Raw genomic sequence first — 17543 nt, 5'->3', positions numbered from 1 at the left:
TTCCTTGAGTCCCATTAAATGTAAAAAGAGTAGATATAAGTAAATCATTTCCTTTTAAACCGTTTATCCAAAACTTAGAAAATACTAACACAGATTTTCTTATAAAGAAAACCCACAAAGAGTGCTCTTTAGTCCTGAACAGATGTGAAGTATACTGATAATATATTTCTTCTATTTTCACTAACAACTACTTTAAATCTACACTTTAATAAAATATATAAAAGGCATAATATCTTTTAAGTTGAACTAAAATGCAGAGACTAGAGGCTATATTTCTCTTTTCAGTTCAAAGTCCATAGCCTTCATGAGGATGGTTTACAAAGAATATTTTAACTATTTCTCTGACTGGCACTTTCCCACATTCATTAAGGCATCTCACTACACCACCAAAAAATGACACCTGGCAGCATTCAGTCCAGGGCCCAGAAGGTAACTGTTTATAATTTTTTTCCTGAACCCCTCAGAGGGGCAAAATAAAACAGTTGGTCTCATAGCAAAATTTTTCTTGGGCTAGCCCTATCTCCATATGGAAACCCTTCTCCAGCAAATATGAACTTCTGGTTATGCAAGTAAGAGTTTTCATGTCTGTGAGTAAGAAAGGAAGATCTTATTCCCCGCTTTGTGAACAAACAAGCATAAGAACATGGAGGCCCAGCTCTTACAACCAGAATAATTAAAATATATAGCAGTCTTCAAAAAGGTGATTGTTAAGCAGTGATCAACTTACTATGCACTATTTCTCCCAGATCTCAATCATTTACCACAATGATAAGAAAATGATTTTGGTAGTTGACAGACGACATGTCAAGAGCATGGACAATGAAAAGATGAAAGTACCTTTTACAGACATATACATTGGAGGAGCTCCCCCAGAAATCTTAGAATCAAGGTAAGCTTTTTTGCTGTTGTTAAGCTGCTTGTTCCTAACGAAGCACTGGGCTGAGGATTCAACATCCAGGAGAGGTGTAGTAAATGTTTGAGCATTCCCACCTACTACTTTTGTACACGTTTACAGAAGCACACACACAGCCATTCACCCATGGCCCCTGTGCAGCTAGTCCTCATGACCCCCTTAAATTGTCATCTAGTAGATGTGATCTACAGATTTAATTATTTATTACTCTTAGAACATAGTCTAATGCAGTATTTCTTATCCACAAGAGGAAAGGTGGAGCATGTGTATTATGTGAAAACAAAGAAACGTTGTGTTCATTTACTTTTGTTTTAGTATTAATTTAGACTTATTTGAACTCTCAAATAGCATCTTAGGGTAAACAAAAATTTTAAGCCTGTGGGGGTTGTGAATTAAGTATAATGAAACATTAATATATTCAAAATTTCAGCTGTCTCGCTACCATCAGTTCATAGCATCAGAGACTCTTAAAACTGAGAGACAACTTTAGGATATTCCAGTCCAGTCACTCTCAACCCTGCTTCACATTAGAATAAACTAGAGAACTTTTATAAACATCGTTACCCATGACCATTCTCCAGAAATTCTAATTGTTCTGGGATGAGGCCCCAACCGTAAGCTTCCTTTCCAAACTAAATATCCTCTTCAATTCCTTCAGCCATGCCACATGGGATATTTAACCATTATGGTTGCTGTATGTGCGCCTCAGTCTGTCAATTAGCGTGATCATGCAGGTATGATCTTGTCAGAGCAGAGTAAAGTGGGACTGTTACCCCTTAATTTGGCCAGTGTTCACCTAAAATACATGGAAGTCATTGTAACTTGCTCAAAATTAACTTCATATTCATACAATATCCAATAATATGTTCTTGGGTACTTCCTATCTATTAGCTATAATGATGGGTGCTAGGATTACAGTTTTGAGCAAAATGCCATCCTTAATCTTAAAGATAAAGGATTTCTCACTTTCCTATTGCTCCAGAGGCCCAACGTTCACTAAAAACTTCTCTAGCCTTAGTTGATTAGTGTGTTGCAGATACATTAAGGACAAGTAAACGAGTTCATGACCCAAGTGGATTAGTGGAAGACTGAAGACCCGGGTTCAAATCCTAACTTACCACTTGTGACATTAAAAAAAATTACTTAATATTTCTGTTTCACTTTATAGGTAAACCATGTGAAACTGCCAATTTTTGACCCATACATATGTCAGTTCATTATGGTTCAACCTATTAATCATCGGTAAAAGGGAAATAATAACATCACCATCTATATCACTGAATTGTTATACAGATAAAATGAGCTAATGTAAGTTAAAGGATCTTGAAAATTATAAAGAAGTAAACTAATTGGCTTCATGCAGAATAAAGCTGTTCTGTATGCAAAGATTAGACATTACTGTGTGCTTATGAAAGAAGGCATGAGAATATGAATAATTATACAGCTATTAAAAATAACTATAAGTAAAATCAAATTTTTATATCCTACATATGTAGGGTAACATCATCACCACCACCACTACCATCATCATCATGGCTATATCAGTAAAGACTAATTTTCTTTTCCAGGACCCTAAGAGTACACCTTCCCCTGGATATCAATTTCAGAGGATGTATGAAGGGTTTCCAGTTCCAAAAGAAAGATTTCAATTTATTAGAACAGACAGAAACCCTGGGAGTTGGTTATGGATGCCCAGAAGACTCTCTTGTAAGTACACGATCAAAAGGTTTTTAATAAATAGACAAGAAACGTACTGCTCTTAAAAGCTGAAAAAGCTCTTTTCTCTGTAATCCTGTGTACACCTTGGGCTCTTTTCTGCCACCAGTGGAAAGAAGAATCATTAAGCTAAAAAGGCTTGTGGGGATCCTCTGTGACTTGTCCAGTTGCTTCACTTTTCAATGAATGATTGGGGCTACCAAAGCCCAGAGAGGCTGCGTGAGCATCTTCACTCACTCATGGTGGAGGAAGTAGGGAAGCTGAAACCCCATCTTTTAGAGGCATACAGAAGGAAGGCTAGCATGCCTGAATTTCAGTATAAACCAGAAATTAAAACATAACTATTAACATAGGAACTAGCAGATAAGGCCTTTGGTATGTAAGAAATGGGCATTTTAAGCTTTTTGATAATTATCCAAACACTGTATTCCTACTTTCTTTGGCACACAGATATCTCGCAGAGCATATTTCAATGGACAGAGTTTCATTGCTTCAATTCAGAAAATATCTTTTTTCGATGGCTTTGAGGGAGGTTTTAATTTCCGAACATTACAGCCAAATGGGTTACTGTTCTATTGTGCTTCAGGGGTAAGTATTTGTTTTTCCCTGTGGGATCTTCTTTGTGGTAATTGTTTTGTCTGTTAAAAATACTTTTAAGCACCTTAAAAGTGATTTTCAGTTCAGGTTAATTTTGACTCGTGTACACACACAAATGTCTCATTTCCGACACTTTGTAAAATATTATATATGTTGTATATGAGGAGTTTTTAACCTGGGCTTCATAGACCCACCTCTCAGGGGTTCATGGAAAAAATTCAGTGGGTCTGTGAACTAGGTGAGAAAAAATTACAACTTTATTTTCTCTAACTACAATTTAGCATTTTCTTCAATTGTGAATGTTGGCAACAAACCACAGTAATATTAGCAGTACCTGTCACTTTGTCATTAATAGAAATCACAGGTATTTTTCATTGCACATTATAGTAGTCACAGGTATCTCAAAATATTTTTGCTCATTGCTACTTCTAAATTGCAGTAGTTATTAGATCTGCTAATAGATTTTATTATTTAGTGCCTTAATGTAGAAGTACATATATAACTATATCACATATTTATTGTTTCAATATTTTGAAACTGTATTTCAATGTAATTGGTTTCCTTTGTATTCCTACATATTTTGTTCAGTGATTTTAAAATATTTTATGAAGGGGTCCATATGTATCACCAAACTGCCAAAAGAGTGCATAGCACAAAAAATGTTAAGAACCTCTGTGTATATATACAAACTCATGTGTGATTCAGTTTGTGAAATAGTTCTTGAATTTGGTATAGAACACTGTAGCTCAGCTTATAAAGATATGCTGTGTTGAGAATAAAATAAGGTTTGTAAAAGTTTGGTGACCTTAAGTTCTAACTGATTTATCTCTGAAAAGGTCATCACCAATATATACACTGATGGACCAGGTCATAATATGATTTATAAAAGCAGCTTTTACTTTTCATTCTTATTGCCTTGTATCTGTCACATTTATATCCAATTTAAATCAGTAGCATCTGTGAGAATTTACCCAAAACACTTTGTAGGACCTCTGCCACCAAACCTGCCTCAGATTACCATGGTTAGTTAAATAATACCTTTTGTCCACAAAAAGTAGTTATGTTGAGGGCTAACTGTAGAGGTTGATGCCCACATAGGGAAGAGAAGGAAGATTATCATTTTGCCAATATTTTAAGACAAGCAATAAGCAAATTCAGAAAAAGATGTTAACTTCTGCTATTTTAAAATTTTTCTGCCTCTGTCGATGAAAAGTGAAACATTTTTAAAAGCCACATTAGCAAATTAACCCATGCCTGGTCATCTAGCTACATCCCCAAGGAAATTCAAATATTGCCTTTTCAAAAGTGAGACTGATGACAGAATAGAAACGCCTGAGTTAAGAAAGTAACTGATGCTGGGATGACAACTACTTAGCATGACAAAATCACCTGAAATTTTCAGTTCAAAATACAGGAAATTCCTCTTTCCGTTGAAATGTATCTGATTTTATAGGTAACACCAATACAAGCAATAGAGTATTTTGTTGTTGTTGTTCATAGAAATTATTTTTCAAGCAAATTTCCCACACGATGGGTGTTCCTTTAAGCAATCCCATTAAGTAAGTGTTGAAGACGTGTCCATCTTTTGGATACCTGGCCTCCCTAGTTAAAAAACCTGTGCTTGCATTTCAGTCAGACGTGTTCTCCATTTCATTGGATAATGGCACTGTGATCATGGATGTAAAGGGAATCAAGGTGCAGTCGGCCGATAAGCAGTATAATGACGGGCTGTCCCACTTCATCATTACCTCTGTCTCCCCTGCAAGGTACAGCTCCTCACTTTATTTTCTTTCTACCAGATGGCTTTATCTGTAGGGCATGATTCTGTCCAGTGACCACTGTGAATAATAGGCTATATTATTACTTTTATAGTGTTTAAAAAAATGATAGAAGGAACAACTTACCTTCTTTTTAAAAATTGGTATTAATTTTTAAGACATGCCAAATAAATCACTATAAAGTTAACTAACAGGTATGTAAAGTTTTTTTCCCAGTGAAACCATAAGCTATAATCTCCTTGAGAGAAGTACCTGCACATAGCACTTACTAAATGGAGTGCAGTGTTTTGCACATAGAAGGAGCTCAGCAAATAACTGGTTTCATTAGGTTTTAATTAAACAATTGAGAATGTTGCATTTACGGCCACATTTTAAAAAGTCTAATAACTTTATCTTTAAAATATGTAATACTGAGTTTCTTTTTCATAAAAAGAAAGTCTTTCTGGAAAAAGAAAGGAATTTCCGTTGTAGACTGCTGCTATTCTATGTCCACTTCTATGGAGCCCTCCCATTATAAAAAACATTAATAGGTCTTTTCAAGACACCACTTCCAATCACTATCAGTGTGCTTTACAATGAAAATAGTTTCCCACAAGTGTGATTAAATGATCACCATGATTTATGTTCTGATTTTTCCACACCAAAGAAAAAAATAAAAAGTTGCCGATGACTGGTCATCTGAACTTGCTTCTATGGGTTTAAATTCTAGTCATAGTTTGGAGAGTCTTTTCTGCATATAGACATAGTCAGCCGTTTTATCCTGAGTCTCACGAAGAGTTTGGCAACTTGTTATCTTGTCATTAACCAGATGTTCCATTTCAATTCCATGAGAAAACCTGCAACCTAGAATGGAACTCGAGGTAAAATGTTAGCTGTGTAGTGCTTAAAGAAGCTTTTTCCTTACAGGTATGAATTGATAGTAGATAAAAGCAGACTTGGGAGTAAGAACCCTACCAAAGGAAAAGTGGAACAGACACAAGCAGATGAAAAGAAGTTCTACTTCGGTGGCTCACCCATCAGTCCCCAGTATGCTAATTTCACTGGCTGTATAAGCAATGCCTACTTTACCAGGTATAATATTTTTATTATTCATAAATCTGCATGATTGATAAAGAAGATTAAGTCGATAATGAAAATATTTATGGTGTTAAAACTTAGAACTATGAAATATCAGAGGCATTAGAGGGTAGTAATTAAAAGCTTGCATGTGCTTGAGAAACTGACACACTTGGGTTTGTGTGTAGGTGTTTTGCCTTTTCTGTATGACATTGGCTAAGTAAGCCTTCATTTCTTCACCTGCAAATTGCAGATAATAACAGGACCTGCCTGGTAGACTTGTTATGAGGATTAAATGAGATAATGTGCATAAAGCACCTGGCGTACAGCAAACTATAAATATTAAATGCGATTATTTCTGTACTTATTATCAATGGTATAGTACAGAGCAACATACCCAAATCATCCTTAAAGGTCTCAGAAAGTCTTTTTTAATTTAATGCATGACTTCATTTTTGTCATCATTTTTCTTTTATTGAAATTTAGTTGACATACAGTATTATGTTAATTTCAGGTGTACTACATAGTGATTTGACATTTGCATACGTTATGAAATGCTCACCAAGATAAGTCTGCTAACCATCTGTCCCCATACTGTTATTACAGTATTATCGACTGTATCCCTTTTGCTGTTTGTTACACGCCAGGGGCTTATTTATGTTGTAAGAGGGGCTTGTACCTCTTAACCCTCTTCACTGGTTTTGCACCCCCACCTCCCCTTTGGCAGCCACCCATTTGCTGTCTGTATCTATGGCTCTGTTTCTGTTTTGTTGTCTGTTTTGTTTTTTAGATTCCACATATAAGTGAAGTCATGTAGTATCTGTCTTTCTCCATCTGACTTATTTCACTTAACATAATACCCTCTAGATCCATCCATGTCACACATGGCAAGATTTCATTTTTTGTGGCTGAATAATATTCCATATACATATATATACCGCATCTTTATCCATTCATCTATCAGTAGACACTTAGGTTGCTTCCATATTGTGGCTATTGTAAATAATGCTGCAATGAACATAGGGGTACATATATCTTTTCAAATTAGTGTTTTTGTTTTCTTCTGTAAATACCCAGCAATGGAATTGCTGGATCATATGGCAGTTCTATTTTTAATGTTTTGGGGAACCTCCATACTGCTTTGCATAGTGGCTGCACCAATTTATATTGAGGGTTAGCACATCCTCACTAACACTTGTTATATCTTGTCTTTTTTATGACAGGCATTCTGACAGGTGTGAGGTGGTATCTCTTTATAGTTTTGATTTGCATTTCCCCGATGATTAGTGTTGTTGAGCATCTTTTCACATGTCTGTTGGCCATCTGTATGTCTTCTTTGGAGAAATGTCTACTTAGGTCCTCTGCCCCCTTTTTTAATCAAGTTGTTTGTTTTTTTTACCTTGAATTGTATGAGTTCTTTGTGTATTTTGTATATTAACCCTTTATCAGATATATTATTTGCAAATATCTTCTCCCATTCTGTACGCTCCATTTTTGTTTTGTACTTAACAAAGACAGTGAGGGCCCCCTGAGTACAAAAACATGCAAGGAAGGAATTTAATACAGATTAAGTAACACAGATGAGGTCCCCATCATCCAGAGCATGGTGAGGGAAAACATGTTCATCTGTCAGAATGTGCTGGTGCCAGGTACAAAGTTATTGGTTAATTGGTTAAATGATCATTTCAAGGGTTCTCATTAAGGTAGTGGTTGGTGGATAAAGGCCCATCATGTACGTGTGCACACACACACATTTTAATTGCTGAAGTTCTTTGACTGCCATAGTTTCATCATGTAATTCTAAGCAACATTTTTTAAGGTTTTTCTTTCCTCTATTACAAACACAGGTTGGATAGAGATGTGGAGGTCGAAGATTTCCAGCGGTATTCTGAAAAGGTCCATACTTCTCTTTATGAGTGTCCTATTGAGTCTTCGCCATTGTTTCTCCTTCACAAAAAAGGAAAAAATTCCTCAAAGCCTGAAACAAGTCAGAAAAAAAAGGTAAAAGATAATGCCGTGCCAACTTCTTGATTGCCCTTGTATTCCACACACACAATTCTAGACACTGATGCTTTATAGAATTTACTCTTGTTTGCAACTGTGTACATATGAAAGATACAATTCTTGTAGTATCTGATATTGCAGTTTACCAGATTTGTTGTATCTTTTCTTGTTCCCAGAAAAACAGTTTGAATAAGCTTTTACTCATACTTCCAACTACTTTTCATTACAATGGTTAAAATTACTCTGTACTTTATAATATATATTATTTATTGTGCTAATTCTCTAGTATCATTTGCTTTCACATCACTATCTCTGGTTTCTGTCACAGTCATGGAAATTATTAGTTTCTGATCTTACCCTGTTTTCCCCTCCTTTCTTGACCTTCATTTTAACCACTCACACAGTTGACCTGTGGCATCAACTAGGCCAGCTCTTTCATCAAATTCTTGAGTCCTAAATTGCGTTCACTGATGACTATTCTTTCTCGTTCATTTACTCCTAGCATGTACACTATTTGCCTTCATTACAAGTGAAAGTCTAATTCCTTCTCATTCTTTCAATCTAACCCTCCCTACTCCTTCCTGGTCAGATGTTAACAATGCACTCAAGTACCAGTGCTCCCATCCTGGTCCAAGCCATCATCATCTCCCATATGAATTACTGTAATAGCCTCCCAAGAAGACTCCCTGCTTTTACCTTGTTGCCCAATAGTATATTCTCAGCACAACAACCAGATCCTTTTAAACATGCGCTATCATGTTACTCCTGTGCTCAAAGTGGCCCCCCACTTCATTCAGAGTAAATGCTCAAGTTCCTACAATGTCATAAGAGGCCCTATATTTTCCAGGCCTCTTTCCCTCACTCACTCTTCTCCTCCCATTGATCTCCTGGCTATTTCTAAAACAGGCCATGTTCACTCCTGCCTAAGATCCTCACTTGAGCTTTCCTCTTGCCTGGACCACTCTTCCCCCAAATATCTGCATGGACGACTCCTTCGCCTTCTAGGACTGCCCAGCTGTCATCTGCTCAGTGAGCCCTACCTTAACCCCTATTTTATTTTATTTATTTTTTTTAAATTGAAGATTAGTTGCTATATAATATGTTACAGGTATAAATATAGTGACTCACAATTTTTAAAGGTTATACTCCATGTATAGTTGTTATAAAATATTGGCTGTATTCCCCATGTTGTATAATATATCCATGTAGCCTATTTTATACCTAATAGTTTGTACCTCTTATTTCCCTACCCCTATATTGTCCCTCCGCCTTTTCCTCCCCCTACTGGTAACCACTAGTTTGTTCTGAGTCTGCTTCTTTTTTTGTTATATTCACTAGTTTGTTGTATTTTTTAGATTCCACATATGTGACATCATACAGTATTTGTCTTTCTCTGACTTATTTCACTTCGCATAATGCCTCCAAGTCCATCCATGTTGCTGCAAATGGCAACATTTTGTTCTTTTTTATGGCTGATTAGTATTCCATTGTGTATATATATACCACATCTTTTTATCTGTTCATCTGTTGATGGCCATTTAGGTTGCTTCCATATCTTGGCAATTGTAAACAATGCTGCTGTGAACATTGGGGTGCGTGTATCTTGTCAAATCAGAGTTTTTGTTTTTTCAGATATATGTCCAGTAGTGGAATTGCTGGGTCATATGGTAGCTCTATTTTTAGTTTTTTGAGATACCTCCATACTATTTTCCACAGTAGCTGCACCAATTTACATCCCCACCAACAGTGTAAGAGGGTTCCTTTTTCTCCACATCCTCACCAATTTGTGTTCTTTTTGATGATAGCGATTCTGACAGGTGTGAGGTGGTATCTCACTGTGGTTTTGATTTGCATTTCCCTGATGATTAGTGATGTTAAGCATCTTTTCATGTGCCTGTTGGCTTTTGGCATCTCCTCTTTGGAAAGGTGTCTATTCAGGTCTTCTTCCTATTTTTTAACTGGGTTGTTTGTTTTTTCAATGTTGATGTATCTTAGCCCTTATTTTATACCCCAGCCCACCTCCTGCCTTCTACCACTACTACTGATCTTTTATCTTTTCCTAGCTGTTCTTTCTTCCATAGCACCTATCACATTTTAATTTATTATAGACTTTATTTATTATGGTTATTATGAGAGGCCTAATAGTTCATAAATGGAAAAGGCACAAATAATATACTCTTTATAGAAAAAGGCAGAAAGCTGTCCTGCAGAGAAAAGGAGAATGAAAGCAAACACTGAGAAAAACAACGCTGAGATACCAGAAACATCCAGATAAGGAGTGCCTTAATTCTTCCTAGCTTTCCAATTCCTGATTCTTGCCTGTGGTAGGACCCCCACTACACTTTCTTTTCTTGGATTGTGGAAGATACTCCTATATCCTTATAACACATTTCCCTCTTTGTCTTAAGTAGCTCAACCAGTTTGGCTATAATCTGAAACAAAAGAATCTTGCTAAATTGAAATTGGTACCACCAGTTGGATTGCAACTAATAGACCTTCAGAGAAAGAAATTACACTGGTAAAGTCAAGTCTAGCGGGGTTTAGTGGGAATCCACACACACGTACCCATTTGGGGATAGTAAACTGAGTCTCTGTGTTATATGGTAGCAAAGCAATTGATTAAATTATAACTTTTCTTTTTTTATTGTTATTCAGAGCATATATCCACAGAGGATTTAGGGTATTTGGTTGCCATATATAAATTTTATTAATTTTTGCAGCAGACAAGAGACAGGTCCTAGTCCATGTAGTCCCACGGTGAAGCAGAGAAAGGCAAGGCTGGTCAATTGAGACTCGTGATCCAACAAGCCCTGCTTTGCTGAGCCCCTGTTGTCTAAGTTACTGTCACTCTCCTCTCACAGCTAAGTGGATACACTGGTTGAGGAAAAGTGAGATCCTCTCCACTGGAATGGAGAGAATGAAGAATGGCCAGAGTTGGGGAAAGTCCCCGACCCCCACCAATCTCTCACCCGCACCCTCCATGCCACGTGCGCACCATTTCCAGCTTTGTTCCTCAATGAGACAAAGGTGATCGATCTCCCATCATAAGGCTTGTTACTCCACTGGGGTTGGAATACAGTGTGGAGTCAGGGGAAATTTCCCAAGATACATTAGAGGAAAAGAGTCTCCCCGAAGCTCCACTCCAGCCCGTTCTGCCCACCCATAGCTTGAAGCTATGGCCGTTATTTATAGGTGAGAGCCTGGGCCAACCAAAAACACATTGGTGACTGGATGTACTTCCTCCATCCAAGAGAGAAGCCTTGCTTCTGTAGCAGTGAATCAGGTTCTGAGTCCTGACAACTATGTGAGGAATGGAAGAAGGGATGGTAGAACCAGGTGGGCTTTTCTTTAGGACAGGTGAGTCTCTGAGCACCACTTCACTTTCTCCAATCTAACCACCACTGAGAGAGTTTCCAGTATCAGGACCCAACTTTAAGAGCCTCTGCCCTGAGAGCAGGGCACTGGCACAGCTGGTCTGCCCTTTAATTCATTCATCTGCCCTCTGCCCACCATACCTGTATTTTGAGGGTAATTCTGGGATTTGCCTGGAACACTGATTTTTTTTGGAGGTCTTATATTTTGCCCATATGAGATTAAGAATTTTATTGTCAGTCTGTTCCAATCTGTATTATTATCTTCTGGAAATTCCACACTGCTTTGTTCGACTAGTAGAAAGCCTCATAGACTTCCAGGACTATTGTGGATTTATTTTCATGTGTATAGTTCTTCTGACATTTCAGTGGGAATTAGGGAGGAGGAAAACTAAATGTGTGCATTCATTCAACAGCCTGAACCAGAAATTGTCTTTTCTCCTCTAATCCTGTGTCTCATCCTGACTCTTACTGTGTTCTCCAATTCTCCCTAGTGCCAAACATTTCCTCTCTCTCCACCCTTGCTTTGTTGCAGGATTTCTTCCCAAGTGGGTCAGATCAGGCCACTCCCTGCTTTTAAAACCTGAGTGTCTCCTCATCACCTAAAACACAAGACCCCATTCTTTACCAAGTCATCTAAGGTCCTTTCTGTCCAGCAACAACCTGTCTTCCAATTTGTTGTTTAAAAGCCTATTCTTCCAAATCAATTTTCAGTCCTTAAAAAACAGGAAGCATGTCTCACTCACCTTTCTATTCCCCACCACACACTGCCCATGGAAGGCACGCAGAAACGTTGATTTCTTTCCCCTTCACTCCTACCTATTAGGTACTCAATAAACATTTGCTTGAAGAAATAAGTAGATGAATGCTCAGATTTACTTGCATGTACTTTTGCTTCAGAAATTGACTAAATGACCATTAAATAGTAGTCTATAGTTTCACAATTCTAAATTTTAAAATCAGTAGTGCAATTTTAAGAGCACAAGATAGTTTTTAAAAATTGTTTTATATCCTGTCACATAGGTTTGCTACATATCACCAAAAATATTCTTAAATATTTTGAAGATGTTACTAAGTTGTTAACTTTTTATACAGGATGTGTAAATAATAATATGTGTATTCAAGTGATACTGTTGCATATGATATGAGGATTTTATTGATTTGTCTCAGGGTTATTTTATTGCCAGCTTTTTCATTTTTCATCATTGATTAAGATGTGCATTTAATTTACATCACAGAGCACTTGTCTCTATAGCTTCACTATCACAGACTAGAATTTTGGATTTGTTAACATACTCTGTTGTTGTTTGTTGTTGTTACTGCTGCAGCTACTGCTGGCATTTGCTTATGGTGGTAGAGGAAGGGAGAGAGAGGCCTAGTATTTTATGAGTGGAAAATGCACAGATAATATACCCTTGAATTATTTATCATCATTATTAATGATAAGAAAATCAAAAATGAATTTTTGCTACTAGTATGTCAGTTTTGTCCCTTAAATGATTCGTTGCCTATTCTTATAGGGAGAGAAAAGCAAAGATGCTCCTTCATGGGATCCTGTTGGCCTGAAATTCCTAGAGAGGAATGTTCCAAGAGACTCTCACTGCCACCTTTCCAACAGCCCTAGAGCAATAGAGCACGCCTATCAGTACGGAGGGACAGCCAACAGCCGCCAAGAGTTTGAACACTTAAAAGGAGATTTTGGTGAAAAGTAAAGTAACATACTATCCTTTCAGAAACTTGATGCCATGGCTGGGCTGCATCCTTATTTGCCATATGTCATCCTTTTCCTATAATTTTTCTGTGCCAAATTAATCGTATTCGTTTATCATCAAAACAAATACTAAATAGTACATGATTCATACTGTCCAACAAATAACATTCTCTGTGACTTTCTTCCCAAAAGTAAGGTGCATAAAACAGCATTCTCCTGGGAGTTTGCTGTACTTTATCAAAAAGAAAAGACAATCAAAGAAAGGAAGATGGGGTAAATTTTAAATGACTCATGATTTAACCTTGCTATCACCTTCCCTCCCCCATACAAATTGCTTTCAGATTGTAAATGGGAATGCATCTGAACTGCTGGAAGGTTAATAAGGAAAGACACTGAAAATACAAATGCGCTTGTATCTCTGTTGGCCCTCAAGCTATCTCTAAAGTTCATCACTCTTCCTGGTATTTCACAAATCTCCAGGTTATTTAGTATTATTGAAGACTTCTTTGTAAACTGTTAGCACCCAGATATTCTTATATAGGTCGTATATAGCTCTTTCAGACATTCATACAAGCAGTGCATTCAATAAGAAACTCCTAATGCCTTCTAATTTCCTGTTTTCCTAATGGGCAGAATCAGTATTTTGTATTCTTCAGGAAAAATTTAGAGTTAATCAGACTGGAAATTAGCCTCATAAATTTATCTTACTCTATGGCCTAGAGCTAAATTTCTGAAATTTTTATTTAATTTCTACACATTCTGGTAGCTGTTTTTAGCATGTGATATCCATTGATTAATTTTTACAGGGAGAAAATTGAATCTGTATTTTAGACAGTACACAAATCATATTGTTTCTATGCAAAATTATATATGCATATTAATTACTACTATTTTGTCCACATGAAGCTTCTTTAACATAAAGATTTTTACTAAACTAATTGCAACCATACTTTAAAAAGAAGACATGAGATTATCCTTTACTGAAACAACACTTTCTTAAATGTGGGATGTATCCCTGTTGTGTGAGGAAATGGAGAAGGATTTACATTTTTGAACTAGCGGTACTTACCCGATACTCACTAATAATACTAAGAATGTTAGTATTCTAATTTAATCTTTAATAGTATTCTATTCTAATCTTCTAATAATACTAATAATTAGAAGAATGTTGCTTGGGATTAGATCGAATGGCTTTATTCTTCCTTACACTCTGTTGCCTTGGAAAGTTAGAGATCACCCTCAGTCTCCTTTGACAGGTGGTAAGCTTTTTCTTCTCATTTACCAGATCCCAGTTTTCCATTCGTCTGAAAACACGTTCCTCCCATGGGATGATTTTCTATGTCTCGGATCAAGAAGAGAATGACTTCATGGCTCTCTTCTTAGCCCACGGCCGCTTGGTTTTCATGTTTAATGTTGGCCACAAGAAACTGAAGATTAGAAGCCAAGAGAAATACAGTGATGGTTTGTGGCATGATGTAAGTTGAAGGCAGAGAATATTATTATCAGCCAATGTCCACCACTGTCAAATGGACTGACACTAATACCCACCAGGGGTTTTTCTAGAAACATCCATTTAAAAATTCTGTTGCTATATGTTCAATTTCAAAGCCTTCATTAACTCATTATAAAAATCTTGAAGCATATTATTTTAAAAGAAATACAGTCTGAGTATAATATTTTTGACAGATCAATTTTTTTTAGTGTAGTTATTTTAAACAAAAGATCAATGGCCAACATAAACCGACGTTTGGTTTTTAAGGATATTTCACTCGACTGGTTTTTTTTCCACTGCCTATAATGTTCTAAATTTTCAATGATTGCTGAGTGTCTCGTAGACTAAGCTATGGAAGGTACAAAGTGAAGAGTAAATCTGTTAGGACAACAGGATACAACAGGTAGAATAACCTAAATATCAAAGCAATTCAGTGTGTATATACTGGAAAGAGTAAGCAATGTCAGCTGCATTACAATTAATTATAATTAAATTTACAAGAGAAAGCACATGGGCTGGCCAGCTGGGCAGAGCCTCAGAGAACTCTGCTAAACATAAGCTGTATTTGGAAATTAAGCCTATAACTTTAAATCAAGCATTAAAGGAAGAGACTCCTAACCTTCAGAGAAAGGACCACTTTTTTAAAGAACTTCTGTGGCATTGCAGTAGCAAAGTTGGGAGGAGAGGCAACCCAGCCTTCTCTATTGTCCTTCTCTCCATCCAGGTGATATTTATTCGGGAAAAGAGCAGCGGCCGACTGATAATTGATGGTCTTCGAGTCTTAGAAGAAAGTCTTCCCCCTACTGGAGCTACCTGGAAAATCAAGGGTCCTATTTATCTGGGAGGTGTGGCTCCTGGAAAGGCTGTGAAAAATGTCCAGGTAAGCCAGACGTGACCAGGTAGAGCCATCGACCTTTAGAGCTGGAAGATCATTTACTCTGGCCCTCATTTTACGATTAGGAAACTGGCAAAAGTAAAGCTGTAGTTTGGCTGGAGATGGGGTACATAAGTGGGTATTGTCCTGAGGTTGTCTGTCCACCCTGTGACATTACAAAGCCCAGAGTGATCTTTTGATTCTAGGGTAGAGGTGAGATGAAAAATGTTTCAGAGATACAAACTATCATGAAAATTTATGTCTCAAGGAGATGCTTATTTGTTCAGCAAGTAACCATACTTTTAATCTTAAAAAAATACCCAAGAAAGAATTCCCTGGCGGTCCAGTGGTTAGGACTCAGTGCTTTCACTGCCATGGCCTGGGTTCAATCCCTGGTTGGGGAACTAAGATCCTGCAAGCCATGTGGCACAGCCGGAAAAAAAAAAAAAAAAGCAAGTCATTCCATTATATCAATATATTATTGGATGAAAAAAGCCTTTCAGGCCCTTATGTAAACTATGATCTCATTTTCGTTCCTTATACACACACACATACACACAATTTGTAAATGTGCAAGGAAGTGTGGTTACCCCTGGGGAGACGTGAGGATATAGTAGAAAACAACAACAACATTATTTTTGTAATTTAAAAGTTTAAAATATTGGACCTTTAAAAATTATCTAGCAATAAAGGAATGCATCAAAGGACTAAGTTTTTTAACATAAATATAGATTTGACTTTAACACAAAGAATTAATATACTTCTAAGATCTGTTAATATATGTGGATAAAGCAAAAAAGGGGGAAAATGTTCATGTTTAATTAGATTTTAGGTAAGTACCCCCAATTTCATGATAACTTCTTTAAAAGAAAGATTTCCAAAGCAGTGTGAAGTCAGTTATCTCAAGTGGCCCGTGTTCCATGTTCTGTAGTATGATAAATGCTCAACCACAAAACAATGAAGACAGTGAAGCAAGCTTTCTGCTGTTTATTTAGCCATGGTAGATTTAACGGTTAAGAACTTTGCTAGCCCTCATCAGCATTAGGTGATCTAGGGCACAGCTGTTCTTCTTGAAGAGAAACAAACGAGGGTATTTCTAATGTTCAATTTGAAAACCACAGCTACAATTTACCTTGTCTTGAAAAACGTAAAAATTTTCGTTACCTTAATTACGGTAGGCTGTCATTATCAAATACAAAATTCCAGCTTCAAAGAGCTAGTTATAAAGCAACTACCTGGAAGACTACTGATCATTCAGATAGCTAAGATAAATAAGGCAAGAAATTACTTGGTTTCTCTCTGGACTCAAATCCCTTCATTTTGTTTCCCTTGGGTACATCTGTGAGTGTTGAGAAAATGGATTTTAAGAAATGTCTTCTTCTCTCAGATAAACTCAGTCTACAGCTTCAGTGGCTGCCTCAGCAATCTCCAGCTCAGTGGGGCCTCCATCACCTCTGCTTCTCAGACATTTAGCGTGACTCCTTGTTTTGAAGGCCCAATGGAAACAGGAACATACTTTTCAACAGAAGGAGGATACGTGGTTCTAGGTAACAATGACTTATGTTAAAACGTGAATCATGAAATACTTCATTCCTAGAGGTGGCTGACAGGGATATTGGGCCCAAAGATAAAAACCAGAAAATCTAACTCAGCCCTAGAAAATGGCCTCTTTCCATAAGGACCACCTTTCTCCTCTCCTACCCTCCAAACTAGACACATGGACCGTGCCCATCCCTGTTTGCTTTCCCCAGCCAGTGCTTCTCCACAGCTGCCAAACCTCTGGAGGTAGACCATCTTGGCCCCTTTAGAATTTCCTATGCTGTACCATGGTCTAACCTGTGTTGGCTCTTGGCCACCTCAGTCTCTAGGTCTTTCTCTGCTCCCTCTAAGCATCACCCATTGTTCCTACTAAGGAAAGGTCCACTTCTTCCCCTTGCCAGCAACTCTAGCAGACAACACTATCCCAAAAACATTTTATTTCTGGATTTTTATTCTCCTCAACTCTTACTCTCTCACTCATTCAACAAAGTT

At 37.2% G+C, this 17543-nt stretch overlaps 1 protein-coding gene across 4 annotated transcripts in view; it reads left to right on the top strand.

Moving 5' to 3' along the window:
- Nucleotides 1–17543, top strand: part of LAMA4 (laminin subunit alpha 4) — a 161013-nt gene that overhangs the window by 126098 nt on the left and 17372 nt on the right. For all 4 annotated transcript variants that reach the window (XM_029223945.1, XM_029223944.1, XM_029223948.1 and 1 more), the window contains 10 exons: nucleotides 747–889; nucleotides 2482–2620; nucleotides 3080–3217; nucleotides 4859–4992; nucleotides 5911–6075; nucleotides 7908–8061; nucleotides 12956–13143; nucleotides 14432–14621; nucleotides 15363–15518; nucleotides 16900–17059. In XM_029223945.1, the coding sequence (XP_029079778.1) occupies nucleotides 747–889; nucleotides 2482–2620; nucleotides 3080–3217; nucleotides 4859–4992; nucleotides 5911–6075; nucleotides 7908–8061; nucleotides 12956–13143; nucleotides 14432–14621; nucleotides 15363–15518; nucleotides 16900–17059 (1567 nt within the window). The remainder of the gene's footprint in view (nucleotides 1–746; nucleotides 890–2481; nucleotides 2621–3079; nucleotides 3218–4858; nucleotides 4993–5910; nucleotides 6076–7907; nucleotides 8062–12955; nucleotides 13144–14431; nucleotides 14622–15362; nucleotides 15519–16899; nucleotides 17060–17543) is intronic.

Source organism: Monodon monoceros, unplaced genomic scaffold, assembly GCF_005190385.1.
Source record: "Monodon monoceros isolate NGI ecotype Baffin Bay Population unplaced genomic scaffold, NGI_Narwhal_1 Super_Scaffold_15, whole genome shotgun sequence".
Lineage (NCBI taxonomy): Eukaryota > Metazoa > Chordata > Mammalia > Artiodactyla > Monodontidae > Monodon > Monodon monoceros.
This window is presented reverse-complemented; position numbering and strand designations above follow the sequence as displayed.